Source organism: Zophobas morio, unplaced genomic scaffold, assembly GCF_036711695.1.
Source record: "Zophobas morio isolate AGI-343-1 ecotype UQ-CSIRO unplaced genomic scaffold, CSIRO_AGI_Zmor_V1 ptg000021l, whole genome shotgun sequence".
Taxonomy (NCBI): domain Eukaryota; kingdom Metazoa; phylum Arthropoda; class Insecta; order Coleoptera; family Tenebrionidae; genus Zophobas; species Zophobas morio.
The window spans coordinates 22,351,763-22,366,034 of NW_026972126.1; the positions used below are offsets into that span (position 1 = coordinate 22,351,763).

Sequence of the window (14,272 nt, forward strand, 5' to 3'; positions counted from 1 at the left end):
AAAAATACATAACATTGAACAAACTGACAGTTTTATTTTTAAGCCTGTAAATCTTTACAAAAATGCATTTCCAAGTGATGTGAATGTAATCTACCGGTCACAAACTTTCTCTGCAAAAATTATGAAATGTGTATAATAACTTAGGGAAAACCATCCAGAACTTTAGATACCTCACAACTAAAGATAGTTAGTGACTTTGTCATTTTAGTATACTATAGTTGTATTGAGCTGATAGATTTCATTACCCATTAGAGTCTTTCATAATGCAGAATTGCAGCCGTTATTTAAGACCTTGTAATAAAAAAGCCGTGATTAAAATAAAGTGCATTGCTGTCTACATATATAAATTTAATTCAAGGTTTCTGCAAATACAACTTCCATAGAAATGACTAATTTGTGTTTTAATTTCTTTGCATTTATTTTGTTCAGTATAACTGGCATATTTGGACGATAACCATGACGCCTAATACGCCTTCTTCGATTACTTTGAGCTGGTATGATTACACTATATTTGTAGGTACTTTAGTTTCCAGTACTTTGATCGGAATTTACTACGGATGTTTTGGAACTAAACAAGGAACCACCAGAGAGTACCTCATGGGAGGAACAACCATGAAAATCATTCCCATAGCAATATCAGTAGCAGTCAGGTGAGTTCACCACAAAATTTCAAATCGACACGATTCTGAAAATTGTAGCCATATTTCTGGAACTATGCTACTAGGAACAGCCTCAGAAGTATTCCGATACGGAGGTAGCGTTTGGTTGACTGTTGTTGCACTAACAGTAATGGGGTTTTTAACAAATTTCGTTTATCTTCCTGTGTTTTATAAACTGCGCTTGAAAAACATTTACGACTACTTGGAGCAAAGATTCGACAAGAAAACAAGAACGTTGGCAATCGTGTTTTACATGATTACTGAGATACTTTTATTCCCAGTGCATGCGTATTCTCCATCTTGAACATTTGCCACTGGTAAAGAATCAGTCAGATTTTTTTTAAACTGACACTGTAGTTTCAGCTAGTGGACTTAATGTAAACCTGGTTGCTTTTATCTTGTGCGCCATTTGCGTATTTTACACTTCAATAGGTGGTTTTAAAACCGTAATTTGGACGGATTTTCTTCAGTTTGCTATAATAGTGACATCTTTTATCAGTGTTTACGCACTAGGTCTTAGAACATCAGGTGGATTCTTGTCGGTGTGGAATACAGCAAGAGCTGGCCAGAGACTACAAGTTTTTAAGTAATCATTACTTATAGTGTTGATAATTGTGCAAAAATATGTTGTAGTTTCGATGTTGATCCTACGGTAAGAGATAGTTTCTGGGCATACTTTATAGGTTCAGGATGCTCCTTTACGGCCTACGTAGCCGTACGTCAAACCGGTGCCCAAAAATTTCTAACTTTAGAAAAATCTACAGATCTCAAATGGTCAGTTATATACACCGTAATTAGTATGTCTGTAGTCCAGACGTTGTGCGTTTTCGTTGGCTTTGTGGTTTATGCTAAGTACAAAGACTGTGACCCTTTGACTAGTCACAAGATCTCAAAACATGACCAAATTTTTCCTTATTTTGTAACTGACATTAGTACCAGTGTACCAGGAATTTCGGGTTTCTTTTTAGCAGCGATTTCTAGTGGATCACTAAGGTACATTTTCCCTTTCCGTAAGCGTTACACTAAGATCTATATTATAGCTCAATGTCTTCAAACCTAAACGCCCTCTCTGGTGTTATTTACAAAGACATTTTGTATTTGTTCTTCAAGAAAAAACCGTCTGACAAAAGTAGTAGTGGTATTTTAAAAGTGATAGTCCTTGTTGTTGGGACCTTGTGTACTTGTTTAGTGTTTACAATAGGACTATTAGGAGAAATACTTCCTATTAGTGTATTGATTGTAGGTTTTACTCAAGGACCGCTGTTGGGGTTGTTTACCCTAGGAATTCTCTTTCCAAAAGCAAATTCAAAGGTATAAAGTTATTGAACGTGTTTAAGTCAATAATACTTTTTTAAAGGGAGCCTTTTATGGTACTCTAGGAGGTTTTATTGCTGTTGTAAGTCTAGGACTTCCCGCCAAATATTTTGAAATAAGAGGCTTCGTAAAATATCCGACGAAACCCCTCTCTGTAATTGGTTGTGCTTTGTCCAATCAAACCATAACTGAGACAAGTCTTACTTATTTTAACAGCACTATATTGTAAGAAGTAAATTCTCTGTTAATCACTTATTTAGTTTTGATTTTTTTCAGAAATGATAGTGTTCCGTTCCAAACCCCTTCCATTTTTAAGCTTATGTTTTACTATTATTCCGGCTTTGGAACCGTCATGACTATTATTTTCGGATTAATTATTAGCTACATGTCAAAGAGTGACTCTTCGGTTGACAGAAAACTGCTAAGTCCCTTGATTTACAGATGCTTACCTGAAGAAGGTCGAGACGAAGAGAAGACGTCTTGTACACAAGACACTTCATTGAATTTTGGTTAGAGTATTACGCGTTTTATGAAGATTAAATTTTTTTGTAGGTACTGTTGTGATCTGGGTATATTGTTCTAAATTTTGAATAGATTAATCTCAAACATGTTCGAAGATTTTAGTATGTTGCTGTCAACGTAATAGACAAAAATGGCTTGTGTTTTATGTTCGTTGTTGTCATTTTAAATAATCAGGCATAAATTTTAGATGTCATTTGTTAAAAACTTATGTGATTATTTGTAATGTAAAAGCGGCTATCAAAATAAAATACGTTATTTTAATTCAGTGACACCTGCACTCCAATTAGGTACCTACTTGTGCACAGTCAGTGTGCACTTTTTGAATTTAGTACAACTGGTACAATTGGAACTACAACCATGACACCTAATTTAAATTCAACGGTCACTTTGAATTGGTACGACTATACCATCTTTGTAGGTACTTTAGTTTTCAGTACTATGATCGGAATCTACTACGGATGCTTTGGAACTAAACAAGCAACAACCAAAGAGTATCTCTTGGGAGGAAAAACTATGAAAATCGTTCCTATAGCGATATCAGTAGCAGTGAGGTGAGTTTGCGACAAACTCGTCAAATGATCGTCGCAATTCCAAAAATTTTAGTCACATTTCTGGAAACTTGCTACTAGGAACAGTATCAGATGTCTACAAATACGGAACTGGCATTTGGTTGCTTAATATTTCGTTTGTAGTTATGGGGTTTCTGGCAAATTTTGTTTACCTTCCCGTGTTCTTTAAACTGCGACTGATGAATATTTATGACTATTTGAAGGAAAGATTTGACACGAAAACAAGAATTTTGGCGGTTGTGTATTACATGATTGCTGAGATTCTTGTATTTCCAGTGTATGTGTACACTTCATCTTTGACGTTAGCTACTGGTAAAGAATGGGTTAGATTTGATTAAAACTGACATTGTCGTTTCAGCTAGTGGTTTTAATGTAAATTTGATCGCTTTTATTTTATCTGCTGTCTGTGTCTTCTACACTTCAGTAGGTGGTTTTAGAACCGTGATTTGGACAGACTTTTTTCAGTTTGGTATAATAATGGCTTCTTTTATCACCGTGTATGTGGTTGCTCTTGGAATATGTGGCGGATTTTTACCCGTGTGGAACACAGCAATAGCTGGAGAAAGACTACAAGTTTTTAAGTAATCATTACCTCTAGGGTTGATGACTACGTAAACGTGTTATTATAGTTTCGATGTGGATCCTATAGTAAGAGATAGCTTCTGGGCTAATTGCATCGGTGGAGGAGCCTTCTTTGCCGCCTACGTAGTCGTACGTCAATCTGGTGCCCAAAAATTCCTAACTTTGGCGAAATTTACAGACATCAAATGGTCTATTATACACACTGTAATTAATATGTCAGTGGTCCACACTTTGTGTGTTTTCGTTGGTTTAGCGGTTTACGCCAAATACAAAGAGTGTGACCCTTTGGCTAGTCACATGATTTCAAAATATGACCAAATTTTCCCGTACTTTGTAACTGAAATCGGTGCCAGCGTGCCAGGAATCTCTGGTCTCTTTATAGCAGCTATTTGGAGTGCAGCCTTAAGGTAATTGTGTCTTTCACTGCGTATTACACTACTATCTCTCTTACAGCTCAATGTCTTCAAACTTGAACGCTGTCTCTGGTGTTATATACAAAGACGTTGTGTATTTATTTTTCAAGAAACAACCTTCCGACAATAGTAGCAGTGCTATTTTGAAAGTAATAGTTCTAGTTGTTGGAACCTTGTGTACTTGCTTGGTGTTTATAGTAGAATTATTGGGAGACATACTTTCTCTTGCTGCATTAGCAGTAAGTCTTACACAAGGACCGATATTAGGAGTTTTCACACTAGGAATTTTCTTTCCAAAGGCAAACCCAAAGGTATAAATTCATTAAAATTTGTTTGAACCCACTGACGTTGTTTTAAAGGGGGGCTTCTATGGTATGCTTGGAGGTTTGATGGCTGCTCTTTGTCTTACACTTCCTACCAAGTATTACGAACTGAGTGGTTTGATAAAGTATCCTATGAAACCCCTCTCAATAGATGGTTGTGCTGGGTTTAACCAAACGTTAACCGCTGCAAATTTTACTTCCTTGTAATACGGAGGTTTGCTTTGTATGACTGACTTGTTTTTGTCGTTTTTCAGAAATGGTACCGTTTCATTCCAACCCCCTTCCGTTTTTAAAATTTCGTTTTACTATTACACGTTTTTCGGAGCCACAATGACCATCGTGTTTGGATTAATTATTAGCTAAGCATGTCAAAGAGTAGTTCCTCAGTTGACAGAAAACTGCTAAGTCCGTTGATTTACAAGTATATGCATGAAGAATGTCCAGACGAAGAAAAGGTGGCTTGTGTTAGCGTAAACAAAACAATACAAATTCGTGATTAGAATTGATTTCATATTTTATAATTTCCTTTTGCTATTTTAGTGCAGTGTTCCCCAATGTATAGCGATTCTACGTCAAAATCAACCGATGCCAGTTTTATACCTGATTGAAGCATATTTCTGTATCAGTAGTAGATATGGTTTACGATTTAAAATATAATTTATATACTTACTGGGCGGACATTTGTTAAAAAAGTACATAACATTGAACAAACAGTTTTATTTTTAAACCCATAAATCTTTACAAAAATGCAAATCTAATAAATTCACTTACGTAGACCCCTTTCTGCAAAAATTATGAAATGTATATGATAACTTGGTTACGGTCCTGACTACGATAAGCAGAACACGCTCCGAAATCCAAACTCGAAAATCGAGAGATATCGAGCGTCAAAAGCGAAGGACAAGTAGTAGAAAACAAAGAAGTGAAGTGGAATAAGAGTAAGAAGCACCAAGAAGATCTTATCGCGGCACGAAGTAAACAACATAGGAACGTACTTGATACACAGGAAGCAAGAAAGTCGGCCAGGGAATGCTAAACGGGAATCCTGAACCGGAAAAAGGACACAAACTAGCAATAGAAGAACAAGACAACCAGAAACGAAAAAGAGAAACCTCCTTTTCACCATCACCGGAAGGTCAAAGAGTACAGAGGAAGCAGAAGAGGGTACAAGCAGGAGACATGGACGAAGTAAAGGATATGTTCAAAACGTTAATGGAGGAAATCGCAGAAATGAAAAGAGACCAATGAGCATACCAAACAGAAGTAACAACACTAAGAGAAAAAAACCAAAGACTGACCGAAAGATTAGAAAGAGTGGAGCAACACTTCGAAAAACTGGAAAAAGCAGAAAGAAGAAACAACATCGTAATCAAAGAAGGGAAACTACAAGGAAGCGAAATAACAGCAGAGGTTGAAGAACTCCTAAAAAATAAGGTAGGAATCCAAACTAAGATACAAGACGCATGATTAGTCAGCGAAAAATACGACATAGTAGTAGCAAAGATAGAGAACTGAGACACAAAAAGAGCAATCATGAAACAGAAGAACAAATTAAAAGGATCAAAAACGTTTATTGAAGACGATTACACCAAACAAGAGAGCGAGATACAGAAGAAAATAAGAGGAATAGCAGCAGCAGAAAAAGTTAAAGAAGTCGAGGCAAAAGTAGGGTACAAAAAGATGATATGGGCAGGAGAAGTCTGGCATTGGGACACTAAATTAGACAAATTAGTGAAAGCACCGTCGCACCCCAAAGAAAATCCAAAAAACTAATAGAGGAAGAAACCACACACCGGAAAACAATGACGACGTATGCAAAGCTCATGGATGACCCGATAGGAATTACGAAGAGAAAGAAAAACCCGAAAATTAGAATAGAAACATGGAATGTTCGAGGAACATATAGCGAAGGAAAACTGAAACAAATAGTTCAAGAATTACAAAGGTATAATATAGATGTAGCAGCTATACAAGACGAAACAAAAAGGCAAATTCATTACTGAAATAGACAACTACAACTACATATTATTTAATAGCGGAATTGACAACAGAGAACTAGGAACAGGATTCATGGTGAAGAAGAGCCTGAAAGGAGCAGTAATTACCTTCAAACCAATCTCAGAAAAATGAGCTATATAAGATTGAGAAGTAAGTACAGGAAAATAAGCCTACTGAATATACATGCACCGACTGAAGAGAAAGATCTAGAAGTAAAAACAGAATATTACGAAGAACTAGAAAGAGAATATGTGAAAATACCAAAGCATGACATTAAAATGGTTATAGGAGACGCCGACGCAATGATAGGTAAAGAGAATTGCTACAGGCCAACAATCGGGAAAGAAAGCAAACACCAAAAAACGAATCAAAATGGAGAAAAACTGATAGAGTTTGCAGAAGAAAATAAAATGGTAGTCAAAAGCACCTTCTTTGCTCAGAAAGAGATCTACAAAGGCACGTGGATGTCGCCTGACGGAAAAACGGTCAACCAAATAGACCACATACTGGTAGAAAGGAGAGATGCCCAACTAATAACCAGATTAAGAAGCTACAGGGGAGCAGAAGCGAATTCAGACCACTTTCTAGTAAGAGCAGACCTCAAACAAGAAATACCGAAGAAAAAAGAAGGAAAGAAGACGCAACGTGATATAAATGTAAACAAACTTAAGAAAGCTGAAGTACAACAGGAATACGAACAAAAGATGAATGAGAGAATAAGATCAACAGAGCAAGACATACCTATAGAAGAGAGGTGGGAAGAACTACAAGAGAACGTATGGAAGACCTCGGAAGAAGTACTAGGGTTCGTCAAAAAAGACAACAAAAATAGAAACGAATGGTTTGACGAGGAATGTTGAAAAGCAATAGAAGCGGTGAGGTCAGCCAGACAGAAATATCTAAAATCAAAAAATGAGAAGAACCAAAAAGATTACCAAGAAAAAAGGAAAGAGTACAAGAAGATATGCAGAAATAAGAAACGAGCAAAGATGGAAGAACAAATACGACAAATAGAAGAAAACTTCAACAAGAATGAAATAAGGAACTTCTACCAGGACGTGAAAAAAGAGAAAAGAGGCTATCAACCACGAGTAATATATTGTAAAGACAAGGACGGCAACATGATAGGAGACGAACAATCAAGAATAAAACGATGGGCAGAATACTTTGAAGAGCTGCTAAACGAACAGGATACACAGCAAGATAGGAACGAAAGAGTGAACGACTCGGATGACCCAGATGAAACAATAGAAATTGACGAAGGAGAGATTAGAGAAACACTAAGGCAGATGAAAAACAACAAAAGTCCTGGTAGAAACGGAATAAAGGGCGAGATGCCAAAGTACGGAGGAGAAGCAGTAGCATCAGAGATACATCGACTAGTGCTAGAATGTTGGAAGGAAGGAAAAATGCCAGAACAATGGAGTGAAGCAGTAGTTTGCCCGATATTTAAAAAAGGAGATATTACGAAATGCGAAAATTATCGCCGAATAGCGCTGCTAGACGTAACGTATAAGGTAATGGCCACTTGTATCAACCGAAGACTAAAGCAGCATATGGAAAAAATAGTAGGAGAATATCAAGCAGGCTTTAGGAAAAATAGATCTACCGTAGACCAGATATTTATATTGAAGCAACTACAAGAAGTACATTACGAACAGGGAATCAACTTATATCTGCTGTTCATAGACTTTAAAAAAGCCTATGACACGGTTAACAGGAAAGAACTGCTAGAAGCCATGCAAGAACTGGGAGTCCCAAGAAAACTAATAAAACTGACAAAGATGACCCTGCAGAGCACCAGAAACAGAGTCAGGATAAATGGTCTGTTGTCAGTACCATTCCAAGTAAGAACAGGACTCCGGCAAGGAGATCCAATATCAACTACCCTGTTCAATCTAGTACTCGAAGCAATAATAAGGAGAAGTGGCATCCACAGAACGAGCACGATATACGAAAAATGACACTAAAATATAGCCTTTGCAGATGACGTGACATGTATAACGAGAACAGAAGCAGAAATGAAGAAAATGACAAAAAATCTAATCAGAGAAGCGAAACGAATGGGTTTAGCGATCAACCAAGAGAAAACGAAGTTTATGAAGATGGAAACAAAATCAACCCCAGCAAAACCACTGAAAGTAACTACAGAAGAAGGAACAACATACGAATTCGAAGAAGTAAATAGGTTCAAATATCTAGGAGTAGTAATTACAAACAAAAACGAAATGAATGAAGAAATAGAAGAACGGGTCGCGAAAGCAAACAAGAGTGTAGGAAGATTAAACAGATTTCTGAGGAGTAAGAATGTAACACGACGAACAAAGAAACAAGTATATAAGACAATAGTAAGACCTACAGTCCTGTACGCTAGTGAAACATGGACGCTAACGAACGAAAAGGAACAGAAGTTGGAAGTATGGTAACGCAAGATACTACGAAAGATATATGGAGGTATAAAAGAACTAGACCAATGGAGAAGAAGAACAAACCGAGAGATCGAGGAAATATACGGAGAACCAACAATCACGAAGATAATCAGAGCAGAGAGACTAAGATGGCTAGGCCACGTCGGAAGAGCACCAGAGGAAAGGACAATTGGGAAAGTATTAGACCGCCTAAAAGGAGGAAAGAAAAAGAGAGGAAGGCCAAAACTGAAGTGGATAGACGATGTTCGAAAAGATCTTCAAAACTTTGGCATTGAAGATTGGAGATCCAAAGCAGCCGACAGGAACAAATGGAAAATTATTGTAAAAAAAGCCCAGGGCCTTTAAGGCCTGCAGAGCTGAATTATATATTATACATATGATAACTTAGGGAAAACCATTCAGAACTTTAGATACCGCAGAACTAAAGATTAGTTAGTGAATTTGTCATTTTCGTATACTGTTACGTTTGACGGGCAAATAATTTATCGGGCGTAGGTAAAAACTCAACGATTTATTTCTTTAACTCGAATTACACTACTAACTATTGCAATGAATATGTACAGAAATTATTCCGGCGAATTTCACTGGACGCTCTTGACTGTCTCCACTGGCTGAATAATCCGTTCCCGACGGTCGCCTCTATTTAAACCCATACTTCTCCGATCGAGATCCTTCTCGAGTATCCATCGCGACTCCGCTTCGAGACTTCCGGTAACCGGCTCCAGACTTGTCTTTATGCGGCCGCCGCTAAGCCGTCGATGAGTCACCGTTCATCGATACGCATACTAGAAAAACTCATAGGCGTCGCGCCGGGGAGGTTATGGTTTTATTTCGTAACAATACTATAGTAGATAGATTTCGTTACCCATTAGAATCTTTCATAATGCAGAATTGCAGCCGTTATGTAAGTCATTGTAATAAAAAAACCGTGATTAAAGTAGTGTACATTGCTATCTACAAATATACATTTAATTCAAGGTTTCTGCAAATACAACTTCCATAGAAATTACTAATTTGTGTTTTAATTTCTTGCATTTATTTGGTTCCGTACAACTGGCATATTTGGACGATAACCATGACGCCTAATACGTCTTCTGCGATCACTTTGAGCTGGTACGATTACGCTATTTTTGTAGGTACTTTACTTTTTAGTACTTTGATCGGAATCTACTACGGATGTTTTGGAACTAAACAAAGAACCACCAGAGAGTATCTCATGGGCGGAAAAACCATGAAAATCGTTCCCATAGCAATATCGGTAGCAGTGAGGTGAGTTCCCCACAAAATTTTCAGTCGTCACAATTCGGAAATTTTAGTCATATTGCTGGAGCCATGCTACTAGGAACAGCGGCAGAAGTGTTCAGATACGGAGGTAGCGTCTGGTTAGTTATTGTTTCGCTAATAGTTATGGGGTTTCTAACAAATTTCGTTTATCTTCCTGTGTTTTTTAAACTGCGCTTGAAAAACATTTACGACTACTTGGAGCAAAGATTCGACAAGAAAACAAGAACGTTGGCAATCGTGTTTTACATGATTACTGAGATACTTTTATTCCCAGTGCATGCGTATTGTCCATCTTTAACATTTGCCACTGGTAAAGAATCAGTTAGATATTTTTTTGATTGACACTGTAATTTCAGCTAGTGGATTTAATATAAACCTGGTTGCTTTTTTCTTGTGCGCTATCTGCGTATTTTACACTTCAATAGGTGGTTTTAAAACCGTAATTTGGACGGATTTTTTTCAGTTTGCTATAATTGTAACATCATTTATCAGTGTCTATGCACTTGGTCTTAGAACATCAGGGGGATTCTTGTCGGTGTGGAATACAGCTGTAGCTGGACAAAGACTACAAGTTTTTAAGTAATCATAATTTGTGATATTGACGATTGTGTAGAAATGTGTTGTAGTTTCAATATTGATCCTACAGGAAGAGATAGCTTCTGGGGATACTTTTTAGGTGGAGGATGCTCCTTTACGGCTTACGTAGCCACACGTCAAACCGGTGCTCAAAAATTTCTAACTTTAGGAAAATCTACAGATCTCAAATGGTCAGTTATATATACCGTAATTAGTATTTCTGTGGTCCACACTTTGTGCGTTTTCGTTGGCTTAGTGGTCTATGGCAAGTACAAAGATTGTGACCCTCTGACTAGTCACATGATCTCAAAACATGACCAAATTTTTCCGTATTTTGTAACTGAGATTGGTGCCAACGTACCTGGAATCTCGGGTCTCTTTATAGCAGCCATTTGTAGTGGATCACTAAGGTACATCTTCTCTTTCAGTAAGCGTAACACTAAACTCTATATTATAGCTCAATGTCTTCAAACTTAAACGCCCTCTCTGGTGTTATCTATAAGGACGTTTTGTACTTTTTCTTCAAGAAAGAACTTTCTGATAAAAGTGGTAGTGGCAATTTAAAAGTAATAGTCTTTGTTGTTGGAACCTTGTGTACTTGTTTAGTGTTTACAATAGGACTGTTGGGAGAAATATTTTCTATTAGTTTGTTGGTGATAGGTCTTACACAAGGACCGCTATTGGGGTTGTTTACCCTAGGAATTCTCTTTCCAAAAGCAAATGCGAAGGTATAAAGTTATTGAACGTGTTTAAATCAATAATAATGTTTTAAAGGGAGCGTTTTATGGTACTTTGGGAGGTTTTATTTCTATCGTAAGTCTGGCACTTCCCGCTAAATTTTACGAAATACGAGGCTTCATAAAATATCCAACGAAACCCCTCTCTGTCATTGGTTGTGCTCTGTCCAATCAAACCTTAACTGAGACAAGTCTTACTACCTTTAACAGCACTATATTGTAAGAACTAAATTTTCTGTGAATCACTTAGTTTGAATTTGTTTCAGAAATGATAGTGTTTCGTTCCAACCCCCTTCCATTTTTAAGATTGTGTTTTACTATTATCCACTGTTAGGAGCCATCATGACTATCATTTTCGGATTAATTATTAGCTATATGTCAAAAAGTGATTCTTCAGTTGACAGAAAACTGCTAAGTCCCTTGATATATAACTGCTTACCTGAAGAATGTCGAGACGAAGAGAAGATGTCATGCGTACAAGAAACATCACAAGTTTGTGGCTAGAAGTTGACTTTTACTTATTGTTATTGTCTTAAAGCTGTATCTTAATTTGCATTTTTGTCTAGTGCTAAGATTGCATTTTTGCGTGTACCTGTCGTCCACAACTTGGTGATTATAATTAGATAAGTATAATATACTGCACCGTTTATATTTTACAATTCTCGCAACATTATCGACTTTGGTTAAACTCAAGGTTTATACGGCGCTTGTCATAAAACTAGGGTCTATAAAGACTAGCGCTTCACTCCGCTTCTGTGCACCGCCTAGAATGACGCCTCCACCATCCGCTTTAGGGTGCTACGACTACGTTATATTCGCAAGTACTTTAATTTTCAGTACTTTAATCGGAATTTACTATGGATGCTTTGGCACTAAACAAGCAACAACGAAAGAGTACCTCATGGGAGGAAAAACCATGAAAATCCTTCCCATAGCAGTATCCGTAGCAGTGAGGTGAGTTCCCCACAAAATTTTCAAAGCACCACATTTCCAAAAATTTTAGTCATATTTCTGGAACTATGCTACTAGCAACTGTAGCCGATGTTTTCAGATACGGGGCTAGTGTGTGGTTACTGGTTGCAGCTTTCACACTAATGGGTTTTCTAGCAATTTTTGTGTATCTTCCCGTCTTCTTCAAACTACAAGTCAATAACATTTACGACTATCTCGAAAAAAGATTTGATAGGAAAACTAGAATTTTAGCTGTCCTGTTTTATATTCTGTCTGAGATTCTTATGTTTCCGGTTTTCGCCTACACTCCATCACTCACTATTGCCACTGGTAAGAAATTAGTGAAGACTTTTTGCTGTAATAATGGATCGATGGTTTCAGCTAGTGGTGTCAACGTATCACTAGTTGCCTTCATCTTATGTGTTATCTGTATTTTCTACACTTCAGTCGGGGGTTTTAGAACCGTAGTTTGGACCGATTTTCTTCAATTCGGAGTCATAATGGCGGCTCTTGTCTGTATATACGTAACCGGTCTTGGATCATCCGGCGGATTCGTATCCGTTTGGAACACAGCACTATCAGGCGACAGGCTACAAATTTTCAACTTTCGTGTTGACCCTACAGCCAGAGATAGTTTCTGGGGTTATCTTTTAGGTTCGGGGGCGGTTTCCACAGCTGTAGTAATCGTGCATCAAACTGGAGCCCAAAAATTTTTAACTTTATCTAAATATACAGATTGCAGGTGGTCAGTAGTTCACACTGTAGTCAGTATGTCGCTAGTGCACACCTTCTGCATCTTCATTGGTTTACTGGTTTATGCCAAGTACAAAGACTGCGACCCTTTGACTGGTCACTTGGTGTTAAAACATGATCAAATTTTCCCATACTTTGTAACTGAGGTTGGTTCAAATTTTCCAGGTCTGGTCGGGCTTTTCATTGCAGCGATTTGTAGCGCTTCGTTAAGGTACTTTTTAGTATGTAATAGGTACAATAGTAAAATTTGTTATAGTTCGATGTCGTCAAACTTAAACGCCTTAGCTGGTGTTTTATACAAAGACATCGCTTGCTTCGTTCTAAAGAAACAATCTACAGATTTTAACAACAGTGGCAGTGGAATTTTGAAAGTAATAGTTTTGGTTGTTGGAGCGTTGTGTACTTGTTTGGTGTTTGTAGTGGAACGGCTGGGAGAAGTACTTTCTATTAGTTTAATGGTAACTGGGCTTACGCAAGGACCAGTATTGGGGGTATTCACACTAGGAATTCTCTTTCCTAAAGCAAACTCCAAGGTTTGAAATAATCAAAAGTACTTTGGATTAATAACTTTATTTTGAAGGGTGCCTTCTATGGTACTATTGGAGGTTTTATTGCTATTTCGTGTCTCGCGATTCCCGCCAGATATTACCAAATGAAAGGTTTAATAAAATATTCCACGAAACCTCTATCAACCAGTGGTTGTATTGTTTCTAACCAGACTTTAGCTGGAAGTGATTTTTCTTTGAATAGTACTGTTTTGTAAGAATTATGTATAGGTATTGTCTGTATAAAAACTTTGTTTTTCAGGGATCAAGCAATGTTGGTACAACCTAGCTCTATTTTTAAGATAACGTTTTTCCACTACACGTTGTTTGGAGCTATCCTGACTGTTATTCTCGGGTTACTTATAAGCTATATGTCAAAGAGCGATGTTGCAGTTGACAAGAGTCTACTAAGTCCTGTTACATACAATTGTTTATCTAGAAAATACACCAACAAAAGGATCGCGGTCTACAGTAGTATAGATAGCGCCGTTCAAGGTTTTGATTAGATAAAGTTTAAAGAATAATTTATGAACATAAGCGGGCATTTGATAAAAAAATACATAACATATAACATACTGACAGTTTTATTTGTAAACCTATAAATCCTCACAAAAATA

General features: G+C 37.2%; 5 protein-coding genes across 7 annotated transcripts; all 5 read left to right on the forward strand.

The window, feature by feature from the left end:
* Window positions 1-451: 451 nt before the first annotated feature.
* Window positions 452-12,000, forward strand: LOC135132523 (sodium-coupled monocarboxylate transporter 1-like). 3 transcript variants are annotated; one of them, XM_064060648.1, is made up of 7 exons: window positions 452-650; window positions 699-976; window positions 1,023-1,245; window positions 1,293-1,652; window positions 1,700-1,970; window positions 11,444-11,625; window positions 11,673-12,000. In XM_064060648.1, the coding sequence occupies exons 4-7, from the start codon at window positions 1,459-1,461 to the stop codon at window positions 11,908-11,910; spliced, it is 885 nt and encodes a 294-aa protein (XP_063916718.1). In that variant the 5' UTR covers window positions 452-650; window positions 699-976; window positions 1,023-1,245; window positions 1,293-1,458; the 3' UTR covers window positions 11,911-12,000. The 3 variants fall into 3 exon arrangements, with proteins under 3 accessions (XP_063916718.1, XP_063916716.1, XP_063916717.1); XM_064060646.1 differs by lacking the exons at window positions 11,444-11,625; window positions 11,673-12,000 and adding exons at window positions 2,017-2,198; window positions 2,250-2,556; XM_064060647.1 differs by lacking the exons at window positions 11,444-11,625; window positions 11,673-12,000 and adding exons at window positions 2,017-2,198; window positions 2,250-2,556 and having other exon boundaries at window positions 1,023-1,652.
* LOC135131789 (sodium-coupled monocarboxylate transporter 1-like) lies at window positions 457-963 on the forward strand. The gene is made up of 2 exons (XM_064059638.1): window positions 457-650; window positions 699-963. Exons 1-2 carry the CDS (start codon window positions 457-459, stop codon window positions 961-963), a joined length of 459 nt encoding a protein of 152 aa, XP_063915708.1.
* On the forward strand, window positions 2,627-4,943 carry LOC135132522 (sodium-coupled monocarboxylate transporter 2-like). Its single transcript, XM_064060644.1, has 7 exons — window positions 2,627-3,046; window positions 3,099-3,376; window positions 3,423-3,645; window positions 3,694-4,053; window positions 4,100-4,370; window positions 4,419-4,585; window positions 4,637-4,943. The coding sequence occupies exons 1-7, from the start codon at window positions 2,853-2,855 to the stop codon at window positions 4,743-4,745; spliced, it is 1,602 nt and encodes a 533-aa protein (XP_063916714.1). The 5' UTR covers window positions 2,627-2,852; the 3' UTR covers window positions 4,746-4,943.
* LOC135132928 (sodium-coupled monocarboxylate transporter 2-like) lies at window positions 10,340-11,403 on the forward strand. The gene is made up of 4 exons (XM_064061151.1): window positions 10,340-10,403; window positions 10,450-10,672; window positions 10,720-11,079; window positions 11,127-11,403. Exons 1-4 carry the CDS (start codon window positions 10,340-10,342, stop codon window positions 11,401-11,403), a joined length of 924 nt encoding a protein of 307 aa, XP_063917221.1.
* Window positions 12,001-12,111: 111 nt separating the features above from the next.
* LOC135132963 (sodium-coupled monocarboxylate transporter 2-like) lies at window positions 12,112-14,191 on the forward strand. The gene is made up of 6 exons (XM_064061183.1): window positions 12,112-12,360; window positions 12,410-12,687; window positions 12,739-13,321; window positions 13,367-13,643; window positions 13,691-13,869; window positions 13,918-14,191. The coding sequence occupies exons 1-6, from the start codon at window positions 12,176-12,178 to the stop codon at window positions 14,159-14,161; spliced, it is 1,746 nt and encodes a 581-aa protein (XP_063917253.1). The 5' UTR covers window positions 12,112-12,175; the 3' UTR covers window positions 14,162-14,191.
* The last annotated feature ends 81 nt before the right edge of the window (window positions 14,192-14,272 follow it).